The sequence below is a fragment of the Aphis gossypii genome, unplaced genomic scaffold, assembly GCF_020184175.1.
Source record: "Aphis gossypii isolate Hap1 unplaced genomic scaffold, ASM2018417v2 Contig00260_ERROPOS192875, whole genome shotgun sequence".
Classification (NCBI taxonomy): Eukaryota; Metazoa; Arthropoda; class Insecta; order Hemiptera; family Aphididae; genus Aphis; species Aphis gossypii.
The window spans coordinates 53,774-77,067 of NW_026083047.1; the positions used below are offsets into that span (position 1 = coordinate 53,774).

The 23,294-nt window shown below is 31.2% G+C and overlaps 2 protein-coding genes across 2 annotated transcripts; both read left to right on the top strand.

Annotated features, from left to right (window-relative positions):
• The first annotated feature begins 450 nt into the window (after positions 1-450).
• LOC126553554 (uncharacterized) lies at positions 451-15,559 on the top strand. The gene is made up of 6 exons (XM_050208700.1): positions 451-515; positions 602-795; positions 1,094-1,135; positions 14,766-14,843; positions 14,913-15,024; positions 15,298-15,559. The coding sequence occupies exons 1-6, from the start codon at positions 451-453 to the stop codon at positions 15,557-15,559; spliced, it is 753 nt and encodes a 250-aa protein (XP_050064657.1).
• Positions 15,560-21,613: 6,054 nt separating this feature from the next.
• On the top strand, positions 21,614-22,997 carry LOC114123646 (uncharacterized). Its single transcript, XM_027986698.2, has 6 exons — positions 21,614-21,718; positions 21,888-22,086; positions 22,194-22,340; positions 22,423-22,682; positions 22,759-22,858; positions 22,975-22,997. Exons 1-6 carry the CDS (start codon positions 21,614-21,616, stop codon positions 22,995-22,997), a joined length of 834 nt encoding a protein of 277 aa, XP_027842499.2.
• The last annotated feature ends 297 nt before the right edge of the window (positions 22,998-23,294 follow it).

Here is a 23,294-nt window from a genome sequence, read left to right on the forward strand (position 1 = left end):
TCATATTACTGCTATAGCAGTAATATTTAGCAACTGTCCATCAACGTGTTAAGTAATTGGCGACACGCGTGACGAAATATCAAAATACATTTTTTCTATATCTTCCTTTCTATCATAGACCTATAAACTAATGGACTGCGCTTAGACAGAGAAACGTGGCGTCGATATGGTGTAAGAGAGAAAAGAGACTGTAGGGGAAATACAGTGTGACCAATATTTGAAAAAAAACTATTGTGCCAGATTCTAATTTTTTTAAATATTAAAAAAAATTGTTGTGTAAACAAATCCCCACTCCCCGCTGGACATTGGACGTACCTCGTACCTACTTGCGTAGTTCAGTAGTTGTGACGTTTATGACGTTATGTTTACATGTGTTTTTTATGCTGTTTTACTAATTACACGTGTTTTTTATTTTTTTTAAATTTAATTTGATATTTTTTCAAATAAAAAATGGTTAAGACTTGTTCAGTGAAAGGATGCAACTCCAAAGCAGGTCAAGGAATTAAGTTTCACGGGTATTTATTTTTTATTAACATTCTAACAATAAAAAACACATTTTGAAAAAAATTAAATTTTTTTTAAAATTTTTCAAAATTTTTAGACTTCCTAAAGGAGATATTTCTAAGGAATGGATTAAATTTCTTGAAAAAAGTAATCCATCATTTAAGCTTACAAAAACTTGTACCCTCTGTGGGCTACATTTTGATTCTGATTTGGACTACGAAATTACATCTACCAGTGTATTTCAAACTAAGCAATTGAAAAAAAATGCTGTCCCAAGCATCTTAAACCCAAGTAAGTAAAAATCATTAAATGTTGATAAAAATGTATTTGCTTGGTAAAACACTTTGAAAATTTAATATAACCTTCCTCATGAGTTGTACAATGTACATATACCACATACAAAATATTGAAACTACACAGTCCACATTTTTGTTTATAAGCATTTAAATTTAAAATGTTGATAAAATTGCAAATTATTTTGTTAAAAAAGCCTATCAATATTTCTTTTTATAAATAAGATTTTAAAATTTAATACAAGGTATAAATATGTTATAAGAACTGAATATTAAAAAATATTTAAACATTTTAGCTGCACGTAGATCATTGTTTTGTGAGTCAAATACTGTTTCTAATTATTGTTGCGTGCCAGTATCAGATTTGAATCCAAATGGTTAATTTGAATGAAAAATAAACTTAATAACGTAATATGTTTTATTGCATACAAACAAAATACATGTAACAAATTAAATAAGTGGCTGAGTGACGTGAAAGTGCTCAGTTGTTGATAGCTTTGGTACATCTGCCGTTGCTGGTCTTCGGGCTCCCTTATATATTGTGGTGCGTCTCTTGTTTACGTCGTGTTGTCGCCTTCTGGGTAAAACCAGGTGTCCTTGTTGTTGTTGTTGCAAATTCGGACACGAATTTGAGAATGTGCAATAACATCTCAAATGCATCATTAGTGCACTATAATTATTGGTGCGCTTACTGTAGTGATCTCTCACTATCGTTTATAAATGAGTGCTTGACATCTGCAGTTGGATCAAGTTGTCGGGAAAAGATTACGGGTTTTAAAAGTGAGACAAAGACACAATGTTAATACAAGAGTTTATTAAAATTAAAGTTATAATTTGTTACAATAAAACAAGTGTATAAGAATTTGAGGACAGCACGTTAAGTAGCTGCCCGAGAAAAAGTTAATCTTAAAATTCGGACATAGACTAGCTCTATGCGAATGTGAAACTAATTCTAAATTTTAAGACGGACAGAGACCTGTATTTATATGGTTCTCTGTACCCCCTGGTTGTACATGATAGAGACTAGGAAATGGACAAAAAGGTGTGTTATAGAATGTTGTCACCGTAGCTACAAAAGTGGTTTTGCGCCCAAGACACTTAACCCTGGATTGGACTTGTTGTTGTGCTATTATACCAAGGCGTGCGCATCTATGATTTATGTGCATGGCTTGTTTGTCAAAAGGGCAAGAAAAAATTGTTTGTGGCTGTGTTTTCCCATACGCTTTGATTCTTGGAAATTGCCATCAAATTTAATTACGTATCGCTACGAGTATGATAATAAAATATTTAAATGTGCAGAACCTCGTAGTATATGTAAATGAGTTAAAATAGAAAAAATAGTGAGACGACTCCGTCGGCTTACTACATTCCTCCCCTCGAAGCTGGAAGTCCCCGACTTTCTTACTTAAAACCGTAAGGTTGTAAATTTGCATAGTGGGGCTCCGGGCTATTTCTTGCTGTAAGTGGAAATTCAATTATGTCTTCGTTTTGATTTGTTGTTGCTGGTGGATTAAGCTCTTGGCTTTCCTCTTGAGTATGTTCTGAAAATTGGGTTTTGCATTTTTCCGTTAATTTCGTCTTTATGCTGTGTATTATCATCAGTGTCATAATTATAGCGACAAAACCTATGGTTGTATATAATGCATAGTTAAACATTTGTTGTATGTCTTGAATTTCCTTGATTTCTATGTTGATTTTGCTTTGACTGTCCAATTGATTTTTTGAGTTAGACACTAAGTGTAAGTCGTCCATGTTATTTGTTTTTACATGATAGTCTTTCATTAAACCGTTAGTCTCTGGTCGTGGTGAATATTGGTTACGATCTATTATTGATTTTGGATTAAAATCTGCGTATTCAGATCTGTAATCAATTTTTCCTGGTAATAATATGTCTCTTGTGGCGAAACCTTTGCAAGTTTCGTTTAAGTGTATTACTCCTACTCCTTCGATTGTATGGCTTGTTGATTCCTTGTCTTCATCACAGGTAACGAATAACACGTCATAGTTGGTTACGTATATCCATTCATTTTTGAATCTTTTTTTATGAAAGATAGTTGTACCGATTTGAACATGCATTACTTCACAATTGGTTGGAACTTTTGGTGGATCCTGTAATAGTAATACTTCGCATGTGGGTCTAATGTTACGAGGATGTAAAGGATTAACTTCAGGACATAATAGGAAGTCTCTAGCGTGTTTACAATGAGTATAGTAAAATTCATCATAGGTTGCATAATGTTCTTTAGACTTACTTATAGCTAGATACTTATTAATAGGTTTTATATAAACGCAATCGTTGCCAGTACATACTGGTACAGGTATTAAATTATATAAAATAAAATCATTTTGATAAATTAAAGGTAAAGAAATTATAAAAACTAGGTTGTCGTTAGCATAATAAATAGCAATATCTGAGAGTTTCACCAGTTCATAAATGTTAGTTATGACTAAGTCAGTGGGTAAATCAGTTCCCCCTGGTAATGATACTTTAATATCTTTAACGTGTTCTAATAACTCCTGTGGAGTTATTAAACTTGGGTGAATAACTCCTATCTTTGCTTGATGTATTATTTCTAGTAACGTATTTGTTTCCAATATATGTTTTGTAATTAATAGATTAACTTGTATAAAATGTTTTGTTAAGTAGTTTTTAACCTGTTGTTCATCTGTAATATTTGTTAATTCGTTTATTTCTAATGACATATTAACATATTTGTTTGTTCCTATATCATGGTTTAGTTGAACCACTTTAATTTGTTCTTTAATCAATTTAGATTGTGAGGTATTTTGTGCTACTCCTATGTTAAAGTTAAACTTTTTTATGCATTCTAAGTTACATATTCCATAAATTAACCTAGCTGCTTTTGCTGCGAATTTAAGAAGAGCATTACGTTTACTAATTACGTGTCCTATAGAATCTAAAACTTGTGTCTTTTGATGTTGTAAATTGTTAATTATGTCGTCGGCTACAGTAAGTAGACCGTTACAGTTAAAGTTATTTGTTACTGGGTTATGCATATGTGTGACACATAATACTTTTGTTTTTTCAATCATAATATTTATGTAGTCAAATTGTTCGTTATATTTAGTGAGACTAATATATGCAGTAAGGTCCCATTGAGAAGTTATAAGTTTCAACGGTCCGCGATTTTCGTAGTAGATACCGGAATGTTGAGTTAAATGTTCGTCTGTGAATCTTAATGTTCCCGACGTGAATGGTATCATTAAAATTATTAGTCTGAAAGTTGTTTATGAAATTAATAAAACTGATTATTCATTTACTATATTGTTAAAGTAAATTGTTATGAACTACCTAATATCAGTTATTACTAAAAGAAAGTTGTATTTATATATAATATATATATATACCAAAAAGTAAAAATATTAAATAAAATTGTATTTTAGTAAAATAAAACCCAAAAATAAAAAAAAAAAAAAAATAATAAAAAATAATATAAAAAAAATAATATACCCATTTCCATAAAAAAAAAGTGCCAATATAAGCTGAGTTGGCTTAATAAAATAATGAATACGTATATTATATAAAAGAAAATTAACCAATGATAGCGTCATCTATCTGGACACTATATCTAAGTCGTAGATATCTAAACAGGCATCCAGACCAAATTACATCGGTTACGGGGTTATGTGCTTCTATACACCCATGATCCCCTCCACAAGTTAGACCGTGTGCTTCTGTTAGACACAGCGCACGACTTTTTTTTGCTATATCCCCGATATAATGTGAAACTATAATTGTTTTTCCGTACAGTAGTTGTAAGTAAAATTTTCCGTTGGAGTCAACGTCCCATCCCCTCATTGAAAGAGCGATGTGCGGTGCCCCTAAAGCGTCCATTATTTTGATGTCTGTACTACCCTCCCATAGTACGATCACATCGTAATTTTTTATTAAGTTAAGTATTTGTTTTTTAGTTAAGTTAGTTTCAGTTGAGTGGTCCGAGTCATATATCTGGGCAAGTACTGGGTACAATGTTTTTGGTTTGTCCTTAAAAATTCTTACTAAATGGTGAACCATGTCTTTCCATTCTTTTGGCGTAACCACTCTATTTTCTTTTAGTAGCAACGCGCGCCCTTCCAGTTTCGTAACTAGACCTGGCGAGTGTCGACCCATTAATGCTCCTGATATTAGAATTAAGTTGTCGCGCCCTAGATTCGTAAACTCGAAATCCATGACTGCGTATTGAATACTATAATTCATTATCCACACAAAAAAAATACTTATGTCAAAAAAAAAAACAAAACACAAAAAAAAATAATAATAAAAATAAAATGAAGTAGAAATAGAAAATTAAATGAAAATAATAGACAGAAAGAAACAGATTGAGAGGTTTAGAACAAGACTAGATTACAGAAGCGTAAGTCTAACATAGTCAAATATGTCTGTTGCGTCTTCGGCATTGTCTATATAAGTTTTCAAGTAATGACAAAAAGGTTTTGTAAGTGGACGTTGGCTTTTTGTCATGTCGTGTGTAAAATGGTTTAGTGTTCTAGTTATGTTTAAAATTTCTTCAGCTGAAAAAGTTTGAAGTAAATTTTTGTTCGCTAGATCGATATGTTTTAATAAACAATTTGGTATTTCGTCGTGAACTAAAACATCAGCGTTGTGCTGTTCGCGTCCTATTACGGCGCTAAGTTCCTTTAGGAAAATATGTTGTTTAATTCTAAAACAGAAAAATAAAAGAAAAAAAAATTGTAGCGGATAGAAAAGTAGAGAAAAAAAAACTGAAAACTAAATGATTGTTAATATAGATTAGACTTATTGACTTGAACTTTGTTCATCGTCGTAATACCGTTTAACATTATTTTTATGAATACGATACTCGCGTCTACCTTTTTGTATTGTTATGTTTTCGTTGTCATGTACTAGTAACACTTCGTATGGCCCTTGCCAATTAAAGCTTAGTACGTTTTTCTTATTATGTTCTCTAATAAGTACTTTGTCACCTACGTGAAGTTCAATTTCGTTTAGAGATTTGTCATAGTAAGTTTTGTTTGTTTCTTTTTTCTTAATTAAATTGTCCCTAGCTATTTTATGAGCTTCCTGCATCATACGTTTAAGATCGAATACATAGTTATCGTAATTGTATTGTGGTTCTGGGTCTTTATTAAAAGCTGATGGAATATTTGGCTTAGTACCGAACACGAGTTCGTAAGGCGTAAAATTAGTTGAAGTGTGAACAGTTGTATTATAGCAAAAAGTTGCGTAACATAACAATTTATCCCAGTTGCTATCTTTATCGACAAAACTTCGTAGATACGTTTTTAACGTTTTATGACTACGTTCGAGAAAACCGTTTGTTTGTGGATGCCAAGCAGTTGTCTGTACCTTTTTAATGTCTAGTAGTTTACACATGCCCTTAAAAACATCGGATAGAAAGTTGGTTCCACAATCGGTTAGAATCGACTTTGGAATACCATATGTGCATACGTAACATTCGACAAATGCTTGTGCTACAGTAGGTGCGTCCGTGGACGATAATGCTATGGCTAACGCGTAACGAGATAACTCATCTTGTAGTGTTAGTATATACATATTTCCTAATAAAGTTTTTGGTAATGGTCCTACTATATCTAGGCAAATGCGTTCGAACGGTTTTACTACTGTGCTGGTAATTAACATCGGTTGTTTTGTTTTATTATGGGATTTATTTTTCTGACATAGCTCACAATTTTTAATATATCGTTTTACGTCTTTTTTAATATTACGCCAGTTATGGTTTATTTGGAGTCGCTTTACGGTACGCGATACTCCTGCGTGACCCCCTAGCGGCGAATCATGATGCTCGTAAATTATTTGTTGTTTTTCTTCTTCTGTATACTGTCTACCACTATATATTTTAACTACAATGTTTGTACCTTTAAAGATATATCTGAACATCGTTCTGATTCGTGCATAATTTGTTAGAGAGGACTGACCGTCTAATTTAATGGTTGAAAAGGCGGTTATGTCGTTGTTAATACAATACGTTTTAATGTCTACTATCGCTTGGTACACGCCCTCTGGTTCAAGAGGCGTGTTATGTGTTTTTAGCATATTATAGAAAATCATCAGAGGCAACGTATCGGAAATTACACAAAACCGGTTTTCGTCCGTGAATTGTATTTTATTAGGATTGACATTTTTTACGATACCTCTTACATCGGAATGGGTTATTTTTTTGTCCCCCGGTATCGGTATAATTGTGGTTTCACTTTCAATGGCCTTGCTAATGCTGTCGTTAACCTCTACAATTTTTGAATTAAAAATCGGTTTGTCTTCCGCGGTTCGAAATTCTACGAATGTTTTATTATCTACTGTTTTATCGGTTTGTATTACTCGGATACGCGATAAACAGTCCGCGTTTGAATGTTCCGGTCCTGCCCTGTATTTTATAGTATAGTCGTAATCAGCCAACTGTAATCGCCAGCGCATTAATTGAGACGATGCGTCTTTAATACCAAACAGGTATGTTAAAGGTCGATGGTCGGTGATTATGGTAAAATGTCGGCCATAGAGATATGGTCTAAAATATTTCACGGCCCATACGATGGCTAACAATTCTTTTTGAATAACGCTATAGTTATTTTCGGTTTGTTTAGTGTTCTACTCGCGTAAGCTATAGGTTGGTCATTAGGTACGTCCCCTTGAGAAAGTACGGCTCCTATGGCATATTGTGAAGCGTCAGTACACAAGTTAAATTTCCCTGCTTCCCATCTGGATAGACTAGCAGTGGCGGGTTCATTAAAGCCTTTTTAAGTTCTTGGAAACTATGTTCGCAATTGTCAGTCCATGTAAATGGTACGTCTTTTTTAAGTAAGTAAGTTAGTGGTTTTGCTATTTTCGCAAAATTGTCGACGAAACGTCTATAGTAATTTAGTAGTCCTAGAAAAGATTTTATATCTTTCGCGTTTTTAAGCTTGGGATAATCTTTAATGCATTTTAATTTGTTAGGATCTGGTGACACCCCGTTTTCGTTAATTACATGTCCCAAATAGATAACTTCTTTCCGTAAGAAAGAACACTTTTGAGGTTGTAATTTTAATCTATGCACGCGCAGTCGATTGAAAACCTGTTCGAGTTTGTTTTGGTGGTCGTTTAGACTGGACCCATGTACTACGATATCGTCAAGATACGCTGTACACATTTCCTCTAGACCCATAAGAACGGATTTCATCGCGCGAGTAAAAGTAGCGGGTGCTGAACTTAGTCCAAATGGCATACGTAAATATTCGTAGTGACCCGATTTAGTGGAAAAAGCAGTTTTATGCACATCAGATGGTTCAATATTAATTTGGTGATATCCGGAAGCTAAATCTAGAGTACTAAAATATTTAGACGACCCCAGAGATTCGAGAATTTCGAGCAAGTTCGGCAATCCGTACGCTTCGTTCTCGGTGACTTCGTTAAGTTTTCGGAAATCTACACAAATTCGTAACTTGGGTTTCCCTGCCGAATCTAAATTCTTTTTCTTTACTACTACTAATGGAAAGTTAAATGGTGATTTAGAATCGCGTATTATATTATTACTTTTCATTTCCGTAACTTGTTTTTCGATTTCTTCTTGGTACGCCCAAGGTAAACGATACGGACGTATGTTAATGGTTTTGTGCATCGCGGCGTGTTTATTGTATGTGTCACTACCTCTGTGGCACTTAAATAATCGCCGGGCAAGTAAAACAGGTCCGCGTAATTACAACAGAGTTCTAAAATATTATCGCGCTCCTCTTTGTTTAAATCGTCCGTGTTAAGTTCGTTTTTTAGTTTCGTTATGCGATCCGTTTGGTCGTTATCTGCAAAGGATGCTTTAAGTACGGTTTCATGATACGGTTCCCATTCAATATGTCGTGTGGTTAGCTCGTCAATAATAAAAGGTTCCTCCGAAATATTTATTATATTGCTTATTATTGTATTAGTGCTAACCGGACTGATGCTATTTGCTATAATAACGTTTTCGTTGACGTCTTGTTTTTTTATAGTTATCGCGTCATGTTTAATATTTTCGTCGTTTTTAATTAGAAGTACACAGTTACTTCGCGGTGGTAATATAATTCTTTTAACCGGTTTGTTCGGGTATGGTTAACGTATTTTTATTATAGTCCATAATGACTTTGTTTTGTTTTAAGAAATTTCGCCCGATTATACCTGATTCGTTTATTGGAAAATCGTCGAACACGACGTCGAATTTTACAAGGACGCCTACTTCGCTAATTTGCATAGTCGTCACTATAGTCCCGATCGTAAAAATAGGTGTTTCATTGATACCTTTGATAGTTCGTTTTTCGTATTCGTTAATAACTACCTGTCCGTTTAATGCGGAGAGTTTAATGAGATTCATTTCTGCACCTGAATCGATTAATAATTTAATGTAGGTACTGAGGATCGAAATTATGTGAACTACAGATTATGTGTTCCTCCTCGAAATTAGTAACTACTCTTACGTGATTTTGTTTTATTTCACTGACGGTTCGATTCAATTGACTAGTAGTGGAATTTTCGTTTTCATTCTCGTTGCTACTAGTGCTATTATTTTTTTCTTCGTTATACCTACGTTTTCTACAATCTTTAACAGTGTGGTTATTTTTTTTACAGTATGTGCAGAACCTAACCTGTCCTTGATATTCTTTTTTTACTACAACGGGTTTTTCGTCGCGATTACTTATGGGATTTCTAAAACCTGTGCTGCCCGATGTGCTCGCGTTACTACGACACTCGTTTGCATAGTGCCCCATTTTATTACATTTATTACATTTAATATTTTTTTATTCGCGTTATTTTTCCCGTTATTTTTATTCGTGTTAAAGCGTCTATTTAAATTTCTTATGTCCTCCTCTTCTTCGACAGCAAGCGTAATAGCTTCTTCGAGAGTAAGAACGTTTCGCGCTCGTAACAAACTTCGAATTGCGGGTTGTGCCCCGTTAATAAATGCATTGCGCGCTCCCGATTTATGCGTGTTCGCGACTGCGGCGGCGTCATTTTTATTTAGCCCTACCGTTAGTGCGCTTACCAAATCGTGGTAACATTTTTCGGTGCGTGCGGCGAAGCTTTTAATATCTTCGTCGTATTTTTGTTTAATATTGTATAGATTTGTTTGTAAAAAACCGATTGAGTGCGTTGCCCCGAATACTTTCCGAAGGTGAGCTTCGAGTGCGGGCCAATCCGGAATACTGCGATAGCGTACTGCTTGAAAAGCTTCCCCCTTTAAACTTGTTAACATTCGTTTGAAAATCATAGGTTTAAGAGTTTCGTGGACGTTTTCCATTATATAATTACATTCAAGTATATATGACGCTAAATCTGTCTCAGATCCCCCCGTAAAGGTCGGAATCATGCGTATTGCAGATTCAATTCCTAAAGTTACACTCATGATGGTTGTTCGTAAAGTTTGTGGGTTGTATTTAATTATTTCCCAACACCGATTAGGACTCTCAGACATATACTAAAGAATTTATTTGCTTATACGGCAACTTACAAAGTGTTCATTGTTTGTCCGGTCCTGTGGTTGTCCTGCTTGAAAACTGCGCTGCGGCTCGTTTCGCTGCTAGGCTCGATTTGTTGTCTTGTCGCAACTTATCCATGATCTCTTTCCGTTGATCCTGATGTTGACACACTCGAGGTCCGCTGATGTACTTGATTTTGGGTTGGATACCAAAATTCTTCTTTCAGGTGACCCCACACCTGACACCAAAAACGTGTAGTGATCTCTCACTATCGTTTATAAATGAGTGCTTGACATCTGCAGTTGGATCAAGTTGTCGGGAAAAGATTACGGGTTTTAAAAGTGAGACAAAGACACAATGTTAATACAAGAGTTTATTAAAATTAAAGTTATAATTTGTTACAATAAAACAAGTGTATAAGAATTTGAGGACAGCACGTTAAGTAGCTGCCCGAGAAAAAGTTAATCTTAAAATTCGGACATAGACTAGCTCTATGCGAATGTGAAACTAATTCTAAATTTTAAGACGGACAGAGACCTGTATTTATATGGTTCTCTGTACCCCCTGGTTGTACATGATAGAGACTAGGAAATGGACAAAAAGGTGTGTTATAGAATGTTGTCACCGTAGCTACAAAAGTGGTTTTGCGCCCAAGACACTTAACCCTGGATTGGACTTGTTGTTGTGCTATTATACCAAGGCGTGCGCATCTATGATTTATGTGCATGGCTTGTTTGTCAAAAGGGCAAGAAAAAATTGTTTGTGGCTGTGTTTTCCCATACGCTTTGATTCTTGGAAATTGCCATCAAATTTAATTACGTATCGCTACGAGTATGATAATAAAATATTTAAATGTGCAGAACCTCGTAGTATATGTAAATGAGTTAAAATAGAAAAAATAGTGAGACGACTCCGTCGGCTTACTACATTACTATCCCGACACGTGTCATGGTCATAGTAGCATCCGCATTACCCTTGACACGAGGCATGGTCATACTAACTTAGCCTTGTAATCTCGTAGATATCTTATAGATATCTCGTAGCCCATAACACCTCCCCACAAAAAAAAAGGTTTATGTCTGCAAGACAGAAATCTTTACAATTTTCTTAAATGCACTCAGTTACACTTACAAATTCAGTTTTACATTGGTAACTTAATAATAATATTAGTTATATCAAATTTTAAATCAATCAAGAATACAATATAAAGTATGTTAGTACAGTATATATTATTAATATATATATTTTTAAATATTTGAATCTCCTTCACCTTGAATAATACAATTAAAATAATAAAATAAATTTGTGAATAATTAATTAACATTACACACGAACGTTACGTTCTACCCATATACCAAATTAAATAACTGAATAACTGAATCTACACATAGGTATAAAATTAATATTAATATTTTAAAATGCTTTATTAAGTTTTCATATCGTTGTTTTTTTTTTATGATGATATGATTAAATATATTATATTTAGTATATTATTCTACATCCATTCTCATAGATCATGAAATTGTTTTAGTATAGTTACTTTCTTTTCTTCCGTATTCTCTACGTTTTTGCGGTTTTAGTTTACGCAAACTATAATTCTGATTTTAGTCTTACGAAATATGTATCGTAACATTGACCTTACTTTTTTACATTCTAACTCGTCATTCATACATAGTTTATTCATTACTATTTATTTAACTCTTTTTAATTTCACAAACCTTTCTTAAATTTATTCATTAATACTATAATCTTATATTTAATTAGGTAATTATTTGCTTTATCATTATAATACTGTTTTACATTATTTTTATGTATGGTAATGCCTCGTCGGCCACGTTGTATAACTATATTTTCATCTCCTATTACTTCAATTACTATGACTAGTATTAACTTTATTTATTTCTAACAATTTGCAAACTTCCGTAAATGTTTTGCTAAGGAAATCCGTTCCCTGATCTGTCAATATCGTTCCCAGTATTCCATGTACACACACGAAATGTATAACAAAAGCTTCCGCGACCGTGTTTGCCTGATGATTGGTACTCCTAGCGTGTATTTAGATAAGTCATCTTGCATTGTTAAAATATAATTATTACTAGACAAGGTCGTTGGTAATGGACCTACAATATCTAAAATATTTTTTTTTTATGTTAATAGAAATATTATATAAAGATTGCTCTGTATTACATACGGTGTATTACCTATTACTTTACTAATCGGTAAAACAAATTAATAGGACTTACGTTTTATTTCATATTTTATTCCTAATGTTAAATTTTATTGTTTTGTAATTTTGTCACTTATATAATACTCTTTTTTAATGCTTTTAAAAGTGTACCTATAGTTTCTTTTACATTACTCTAGAATAAAACCATATTTCCAAAATTTTTATTAACCTATTCATAATTATATTCTACTCTATTATTTATTTATTACTAACTTATCGTAAAGTCCTGTACCATTGTTTTCACTTTATTACAGGTGTTCTATATTTGATCAACCTCCTTGGTATATATTATCTGATTGAAAATTACTGATATGATTATTCGTGTTATAATTTCTTGTATTATTTGTACGTTGAAAATTATTATTATTTAGTCGTGAAAAATTATAATTATCTCTATTATTAGAAAAATCGTTCCTGTACCTATAATTATCTCTTTCTGAATTATATTCTACTTCTTCTGCTTTTGCCAATTGTAATTGTTCTTATAGGACTTATTAATCCTTTTATAAAAATATTCAGTGTTTGTTCTTTTAAAGTTTCGTGAATTACTTTTGCTTCTGATTCCTCTTTATTAAGTGTACACGCAGTACATAATTTATAATACAATTTTTCTACTCTATGGCAATAATCATTGACGTCTTCACCATGACGCATCTTAATGGAATTTAATTGTATCTGCAAACTTGAAACAGTTGTCGTATCTTCAAAAGCATCCGATATATAACTCTTAATGTATACCCATTTAGCAACATTTTTATATTTTATCATTTCTAATGCTCTACCGGATAACCTAGTTGTTATATATTTAACTAAAGTCGGTGCGCATTTTTCTTCAACCAAATTTACTGCCATATCACATGCATTTATGAACGGATAGATATCGTCTTCTCCCGTACACATAGGTATAAGCTTAAATGCTTCCTCTAATTTTATGGTAACCATTTTCTTTACACGCGGTTTTCTCCCGAACGTTAACTCAGTATGTTCAAAATCGTCCGTAACCTTGCTACATGTAACCTTTTTATTGTCTAAACTTAAACTTCTCTCTAAGCTGTGTTTTATTTTCGCGCTCTGGCGTTCACTTTGGTTTCTAAATAAACTAGGGCGTTCTTTCGGGCTTTCAATAGGGCTAGGGCTTTTACTAGGGCTAGGGCTTCTACTAGGGCTTCCCAAATCAATCAACTGTTGGGTTTTATTTAATACTTCTAAACTCAATTCTGGAGTTTCTAAAGACGTCTTATTCGATGGATTAGCTACTTCCAAAGGAGATGTACCTGTGTTCTCCATAAATTGCTTTCACACTCATTTGATACGTTTTACAATCAACTATAATAATATAACTCAATAATAAATCTCAATAATATATGCCCTTTAATAATTCTCAATAATAATCTCAATAATTCAACAATATGCCCTCAAAATAATATAATAATTCAATAATAACTCAAATAACTCAATATGCCCTCAATAATAATATAATAACTCAATATTTCTCAATAATAATTCAAATAAATCAATTGCCCTTTAATAATCAAAAAAAAATTCCTAAATAGTTTTTTTACGACCTACTTAAATATATTCAGTTACTTAAATGATATTTCTTAGGTTTTATATTTTTAAACATATATCCGTGTAATAATTTAATTAACTATTCACTCACAATAATGCGACGTTCGTTGATGTTGTCATCCTGTGTGATACTTTCTGCAACGTTGAATTGAATGGTCTTCTCTTCTGGAGTTATCAACGAAAAAGAATGATCAAGTCTTCCTTGTTGATGGTAGCCTTTGACAGTTTGTCTCCTTGAAAAGTGAATCCTACCGACTGCGCCAAATTGTTGCGTGCCAGTATCAGATTTGAATCCAAATGGTTAATTTGAATGAAAGTTAAACTTAATAACGTAATATGTTTTATTGCATACAAACAAAATACATGTAACAAATTAAATAAGTGGCTGAGTGACGTGAAAGTGCTCAGTTGTTGATAGCTTTGGTACATCTGCCGTTGCTGGTCTTCGGGCTCCCTTATATATTGTGGTGCGTCTCTTGTTTACGTCGTGTTGTCGCCTTCTGGGTAAAACCAGGTGTCCTTGTTGTTGTTGTTGCAAATTCGGACACGAATTTGAAAATGTGCAATAACATCTCAAATGCATCATTAGTGCACTGTAATTATTGGTGCGCTTACTATCCCGACACGTGTCATGGTCATAGTAGCATCCGCATTACCCTTGACACGAGGCATGGTCATACTAACTTAGCCTTGTAATCTCGTAGATATCTTATAGATATCTCGTAGCCCATAACATTATAATGGAGAGGAAGAAGTTGTGACGTTGTCCTTATTATATGTATCTGCAGATACAATGACAGATTCAATGTCAAGTAAGATAAATAATATTATTTTCACTTTTTATATAATACCTAGTACCTATAGTTAAATTATATTTTTAGGTGTAACAGGGACACTAGACACAATTATAGTTTCAACTGAAGCCACTGAGCAGAATACAGTAGAAACAATATCCAGTACAGAAAAGTCATCATCAGATGTATCTGTTAATAAGTAAGTTCTATAGTTCATAGCATATTATATAATTTGTATTAGTAGTAATATGTACTAATTCTAGCGCAGTTATCTTTAATTTCTATTTAACATATTAATCGTGTTTAATTTCATATAAAATTAAAATTAAGAAAAAAATTTAACACAATTACTATTTTAAACAGAAATTAATGATAATTGTACATGGATTGTTGGAACATATATACTACTTGTATTCAATTACAATGTATTTAATTTAATAAAAAAATATAATTTCTAAATTCAATTTTACAGAAAGAGAAAATGTTTTGTGGGTGATTTTAAACATATTAATGAAATTGATACCCCTAACAGAAGGTTGCAATTTTGGAATGCTTCGCATGCAACTGTAGAAAATCAACGAAAACGAATAAAGTTCCTGAATAAAAAAAATTTATTATTGACTAAAAGAGTAAAGACATTAGATGATTTAGTGAAACATCTAAAGGATGAAAAAAAAATGATATCAGATAATTGTTTTACAGTTCTGAAGGTATGTATTATACTATTGATTTAATTAAATAGGCTGTATTTACTAGTGGGTTATAAACATTTAGGAAACATTGTCAAGTAGTCTGCACGAAATGGTGATGAATCAATTACATATATTTTCAGGGAACACAGTGACCCCAGAATTGAGATCGTTTGCACTCACATTGCATTTCTATTCACCTACAGCATACAATTATGTGAGAAAAACATTCAAAAAATGTTTACCTCATCCAAGCACTATCCGTAAGTGGTATTCTACTATTGATGGGTCTCCAGGAATTACTTAAGAATCATTGAATGCCATTGCAATGAAAGTAACTGAAATGAAACAAAAAAATTTAAATTTAGTGTGTGGTTTGATTATGGATGAAATGTCTATCAGAGAAGCTGTACATTTTAATGGTAAACACTTACAGGGATACATTAATTATGGACACAAAGTTAATGATTCGGATGCAATGCCAAAAGCTACAGAAGTTCTTGTGTTCTTAATTGTTGCATTAAATTCACATAGGAAAATCCCTGTTGCATACTTCCTAATAAATGGATTAACTGCTGAAGAAAAAGCCAATCTCCTTGAGACATGTCTAATTAATATTCATGAAACCGGTGCTATTGTAAAAACTCTTACCTTTGACGGAGCTGCTTCTAATATTTCAACGGCCAGACATTTAGGAGCAGATCTACACAATCAAATTTTATCGCTTCTCCATCCAGTGACAAAAGAAGATGTGTGTATATTTTTAGGCCCAGCTCATATGCTAAAGCTAGTCAGAAATACGATTGGAGATTGGGAAATATTATATGATGCTGACGGCAACGCTATAGAGTGGAAATATTTTAAAAAATTAGTCAAGTTGCAAGAAGACAACAGGCTGCATTTGGCTACAAAAATTCGGTCTAAACATGTTTTTTATAGCAAAGAAAAAATGAAGGTTTCCTTGGCTGCACAAGTACTAAGCACAAGTGTAGCTGATGCATTGTTATATTGTAAAACAAAACAAATTAAAAATTTTGAAAATTGCAATGCAACAATTACATTTTGTAGAAAAATAAATGATGTGTTTGACTTTCTTAACACTAGAAATTTTTTAAGCAAACTTAAATACAAGAAACCATTATTCTTAGAACACGAGGCTGTTATGAATAATTTTATTGATTCATCAATAAATTATTTAAAATCGTTACAAAGCAAAGATCATTTAAACATACTCACATCTCCACGAAAAACAGGTTTTAATGGACTCATTGTGTGTCTTCAAAGTATGAGAAGATTATTTGAAAATGTTATTAAAACTGGACAAATGAGTTTTATCCTTTCATATAAAATTTCAAACAAAATCTCGCTTTTTATATAAGGTAGGTTTCTTATGTTTCTCATCATAATATTTTTTGTTATATGATTGATTTTTTACTATCTTGTCCTTAGCCTCTTTTCTTATTTCCTCCAAGTTCCTGTCCTTATCTACTTCCACCAATAACCTCCTAAACTCACCTTCCACCGTACCCCCTTGATACACTCCAAATAGTAACTTAGATGGAGCTTCACCCGTCGAAGCACATAACATATTGTTCAAGGCGTACTCGACCTCATGCAGTACCCTATCCCACCTATTTAAATCTACTGTCTTTTTTGCCAGCATTGCTGTTATACAACGGTTTACTCTCTCAACCTGACCATTTGCCCGGGGTGTTGCCGTTGCCACTAATACCAAATCTATTTTTTTCTGGGCTAAGAATTCTCTAAATGCATTAGATGTGAACGTTGAATATCTGTCAGATATTACCCTTCTAGGTATACTATAACACCTGAAGTAGTCATTCATATGCTTAATTACTTATACCGTGTTAGTGGTTTTACAAGGATATAACCTAACAAATTTTGTAAATGCATCAATGATTACCAACAAATATTTATTTTTTTTACCAGTCTTCTCAAGTGGACCGTAGTGGTCGACATGGATTGTATCAAACGGTATTGGAGTCTTAGGTATAGGGTGCAACTTACCTTCCTTCTTACCAGGGCTTGAAACCGTTTTCAAAACCGATTTCAGAAACCGGTATATACCGTTTTAAAACCGAAATCAAAACCGTAATCAAAACCGAAACCTAAAAAAATTGGATACCGGTATTAAAGTCAAAACCGAAACCCAAAAAATTGGATACCGGTATTATAATTTAAAACCGAAACCGGAAAAAATTGGATACCGGTATTAAGTCAAAACCAAAACCGTAAAAAATTGGAAACCGGTATTAAATTCAAAACCGTAATAAGAAAAAATTGGAAATTGTTAATTTTTTTTTTATTTTACGGGTTTTTCAAATTTTAAATACGTAAATCCATTAATATGCCCGTGAAATCATAATTAAAATGTTGATAACCATTTAATTATTTGCAAAATTATTAGTTGTTTTATTAATAGAAATGAATTATACCTAATACCTTATAGATATTAAAGTTATTAGAAAATACCATAATATATGACAACACGGACAAACAACGATAATTTTATAGACATAGCCCCCTGAAAATACTCGAATGCGCTATATGCCTTTATATAATTATATGTATCTTACATTTCTAGACCGTTCGTTACAATGTGTCGCTATTTTTGATACTAGTTGTCCCGTATTGTTATAATATAACTCGTATAGTACTTATTTGTTATTATAATATTATCAAATATGTAGTTATTTATTTAAATTATTGGCCAGCACATTACAACATTTGGTTATCTATTTGACGGACGACGGCCCGTATGTGTCTATTCATATTTTATTTAATATTATTTAATTCTATAAATAATATAATCCAACAATAATTGTATAAATACTGAGTACCACATATTTATACAAGTAGAATATGTACCAAGAAAAACTTAAAATAGCACGGGTTTTAAACTGTGTACGTGATCGTACGACTATCGCCGTTGCTGCAGTCAACTGCAGTGTGTGGGAAGCGGGGACAATAATAATAATACTAATATAAGAATATTATATAATATTGTTTAAGAATTATTTAGTTATTAAAAATAGTTGGATTTTTAATTTTTCCCTAGCCCCTACACTGCATAATATGCTTATGGTCCGGTATTGGATATTTATGATTTTCGTACCATGTATGCGTGTTTGTCGTTCATTACAAATTTAGTAATTACTATTTCATAATAATCAATATTTATTATTTAATTTATCATTATTGTGTTTCACCTATTCGTGTTCACAGTGTCGTTCTACATCATTAGGTTTTGGTTTTTTTGCTTATTAGTGTTGTTCTAACCAGTGTATTATTTTTATGTATAACTTGCAAGATTGAAGTTTATAACCACGAGTCAATCTACGACGACATTTATTTAGTTCTTTTATTTGGTAAGTATTGTTTAATTTTTATCGTTAAGGTTAACTTTTTCAACTTTAATTTTATCTAAATGATTTATTTTTTAGGTACTTACTTAGAAGTACATAGAAATTATGGGTAGAAAGAATACTAATCCTGTTGGACGTTTGTTTTTCACTTATAATAAAGAAACAAACGAGTCCACATGTACTGTTGAAGGATGTGTAAAACGTATTTTAAAAGGTCATCACAGTAATAATCTCGAAACACATATTCGTAGTTTTCATCCTGTCGAGTATTTAAATTTGCAAGCAGTAAAAAATGATGGTCAAATTAAGCGTCAACATAATATTGATCCAAGCTTATTTCCATCAAAAGTAAATATTTATCAATTTAATTAATTATATAAGGTGTGATATATTTTTTTTTTTTTTAATTCACTTTTTACCTAAGTGAATGTTAATACTTAACACCTATTTATACCTACCTGTTTATACCTATTGGCTATTACATTACCTATTGGTAGGTAGCCAGGTAGGTACAAGTATTAAAATAATTATAGCCATATTAAAAAGAACAGCATTTCAGTAATTTTCATAAAATTCAAAATATTTTACCAAAAAGTTCTAGTTAGGTAATAAAATAATCGGTTGCTGTGTTTGCGAAATAGTTGTTGTTTTTATCATATCAACTTAATAAAATTGAAGCAATTCATAAATCGTTTGTTTCTCCATAGTTTTAACGAATAATTACATTTTACCTATATTGTATTATGTATAATTACAATTTATTATTATTATGTATATAATAAATTGCCAATGTAACTGACTTCTTTGGTATTAACTATCATTTATAAGGTTTTACTAATTTGTTAAAATACAATTTACACTAGGTTTTTTAATTTATTGTCATATCTGATAGGTAGGTAGCTGGTAGATAGAGTTTTTTCAGTATTTTATGTAATTTAAATTTAATCATATAGCTATACAATTTAACTCTCCCTACACATTTGTATATATTATAAATTTATAACTAAAATATATTCAAAATGTTAACTATACCTATTAGAACAATGTATACTTTGTTCCAAGTTTCTAAGTTCTAACTACTGATTTGCTGTGGACCTGGCTTTAGATATTATTAATAAGTAAATAACTTTTTAAAATGTAATTATCTTTAAAAGTTTTTAATTATTGTTGCTTAATATGTATTTTATATGTTTATAATAAAAAAAATGCTATAAAAAGTATAATTTTTTTTTAGAAATGTGGTCCGTTGGATTCTATGATAAACATTTCAAAGAAGAAATTGTATGTAAATATTGATAAATTTAAAGTACTAGAAGCCTGTACTGAAATGGTAACGATCAACGGCCGTCCTCTGACTATATTTCACGATTCAGGATTTAAAAAAATTCTAGATCCTCTCACATCAGCAATTGGTGAAGGTATAATATAGTGTAAATGATTTTATTATCATACATTTTTCTATTACTAATTTTAATTTTGAGTTTTGGTTATATATTTTTAATAACTTTATAGGGAGATTTATTTATTTTTACTTTTTCATTTTGAATACATCATATTGTATTATAATATACCCATTTATTGTACTAATATATTCAATCATTAATAATAATATAATATTATATATAGTATAGTATAATATAATATTATAATTATATATGTACATGTAACTAATCTGTGATTTTTATTTTTTTCTTATAAATAAGGATTTACAATTAATTCACACAACATTAAGAAACATATATTTTCGGCCTCAAATATAATCATCAGTGAAATTACTAATGATGTCAAATATAAATTAATTAGTCTGAAAATTGATTGTGTTAAACGCCATAACCGTTCTATAATGGGAGTGAATATCCAGTATGTAAAAAATGGTAAAGTTTGTTTGGCAACTTTAGCAATGAAAGAAGTTCGTGAACAACATACTGCTGATAATTTAAAAAAATTGGTACATTAAATATTAACTCCATATTTATGCCTACACAATACACATTTTAAGTTACAATTATTTTTTTTTTCAATTTGTTAGCTTCTCGAAGTGCTACAAAAGTATAATATGGCTAAAGAACAAATTTTTACTATAACCTGTGATAATGCTTCAAATATGGTGAAGTTATCTAGAATAATTAACAATGAATGTGAAGAAATAAATGTGATAGAAACAAATGCAAATGATTCTGATTCTGATTCTGATATTGAATTTGAATATGAAAGAGGAGAAGGAACATCTTTATCAACAAATGATATTGAGAACGAACTTTTTAATGAGGATTTCGAAAATAATGGTAAGTTTTAAAAAAATCACATTACACTAACTTTATAAAATGAAATTTATTGTAAGTATTATTATATTAGATAATACAAACAAGGAAGTGGAAGATCTTCAAAAAATTGTGATGAGTGCTATAGAACCGAAATCAATAACATCATGCATAAGGTGTTCTGTGCATTCCTTACAATTATGTGTTCTGAGTGGTCTAAAAAATGCGCCTATAGCGAGTTGTATAACTGAAGCTAGAAAGGTAATTTTAAAATAAAACATTCTTAATGACTAGTTAATTTGTATCTTTAATTTTGATTGCATATTAAATTTAAACATTTTCTATAGGTTGTAAAAAAGCTCAGAACCCCAAAATATGCTAGTTGGTTAAAAAGAAAGCATTTGAAGTATGCTGTCATTGATATAGAGACTAGGTGGAATTCTCTATACAATATGCTCTACAGACTCTTAGAATTGAAAGAATTTTGTAAGTTGCACGATGGAACAAATCCAGATATCAAACTAAAGGACTGTGAATGGGAGTCAATACAGAGTGTTGTAAGTTAAATAACTAATTAAACATTAAACTAAATAATAAATAATAATCAACTCCCATGTTTAAAAAGACAACCAAAAAGTCCAAAAATCTAAAAAATTACCAAAACTTAGAATCAAAAATTCTATATTGGTGAATTATACTTAAATTTTTTAATCCTTCTAAATTTAGGTTAATGCTCTTAATCCTGCAAAGATGGCTACACTTGCATTACAAAAGCAAGACCTCAATCTTGGTGATTTTTACGGCATATGGTTCAAAGCTATACATGGGTTAACTGCAGATGGTTCCATACTAGCTAAGACCATAAAAATAGCTATGGAGAAAGAACTTAAAGAAAAATATTTGGAAAATACCACATTCTTAGCGGGTATGTGTATTTTTTTATGTGTACCTAGATGTATTATACTAGTATATTATTATGTATACCTAAACTACAATTTTTTCATTTACTTTATTATTTGTAAACTGTTACAGCAATATTTGTTGATCCCAGATATCAGTGCTTACTAACTTCTGAACAACAAATTATAGCAATTGATCGTCTTGTTGAGACTTGGGAGACTTTACAATTATTAAAAGATAAGAATCCTGAATTTAATAATTCCAATTCATCTGCTGAAGGTAAACAAATATAATTTCAGACACAAAGTTGACAAATTTGACAATATAATATAACATTGTAAGCAATATTTTTAATTTTTAGTTCATAACGAGGTTGATACAAATGACCAACATTCTGAAGATTTTTTTGAAAATTTTCTATCTTCCCAATCATCTAACCTATCTCAATCTTCAACTTCATCAAATCCTATACAAACTATTACAGCCATTTTAAATAGTTTTAAAAATGTCCATCGCATTCCTTATACTGATAGTGTATTGAAATATTGGGAAAACGAAAAAGGAATTCATCCTGAACTGTATGAGTTAGCTTGTGTTCTTTTAGCAATTCCAGCAACTCAGGTAAATTTATTTACTCATATTAGTATATACCTACTTGATGGGAATTTTTAAATTATACCAAATATTATAATTTCAGGTCAGCGTAGAAAGAAGTTTTTCGGGACTAAAATTTATCGTATCAGATTTGCGTACATCTCTAGATGAAGAACTTTTAGAGGCTATAATGATTATTAGATGTAATAAACAATTTAAAAAATCATGTTAAAAATATATTATACAAATATCTAAAAATTTAATAAAGAAGATGATTGAATAACAAATTTTTAAAATTGTATGTTAATTGTGGCTTTAGTGATAAACATTAAACAATGTTAGTAATATAAAATATTACTTGCAACAATAATTTTACTTAATGATTATTATAATTGGAAAAAATTGTTTTCTGTTGTAAATAGTTAAAATAATGTTTTTAATTTTTATTATTTTCAATGATCACACATTTGTGTTTAATTATACCAAAAAAAAAAATAAATCAAGCTTGAAAATACTAAATACCTAGTGAACGTGTTATCCTTTTTTTTATTATAGATATATATTTATTTTGTCTATAAAACAGTTAAGTATTAATCCATTATTATTTTTAAAATTTTACAATAGAAAAATCTGAACATA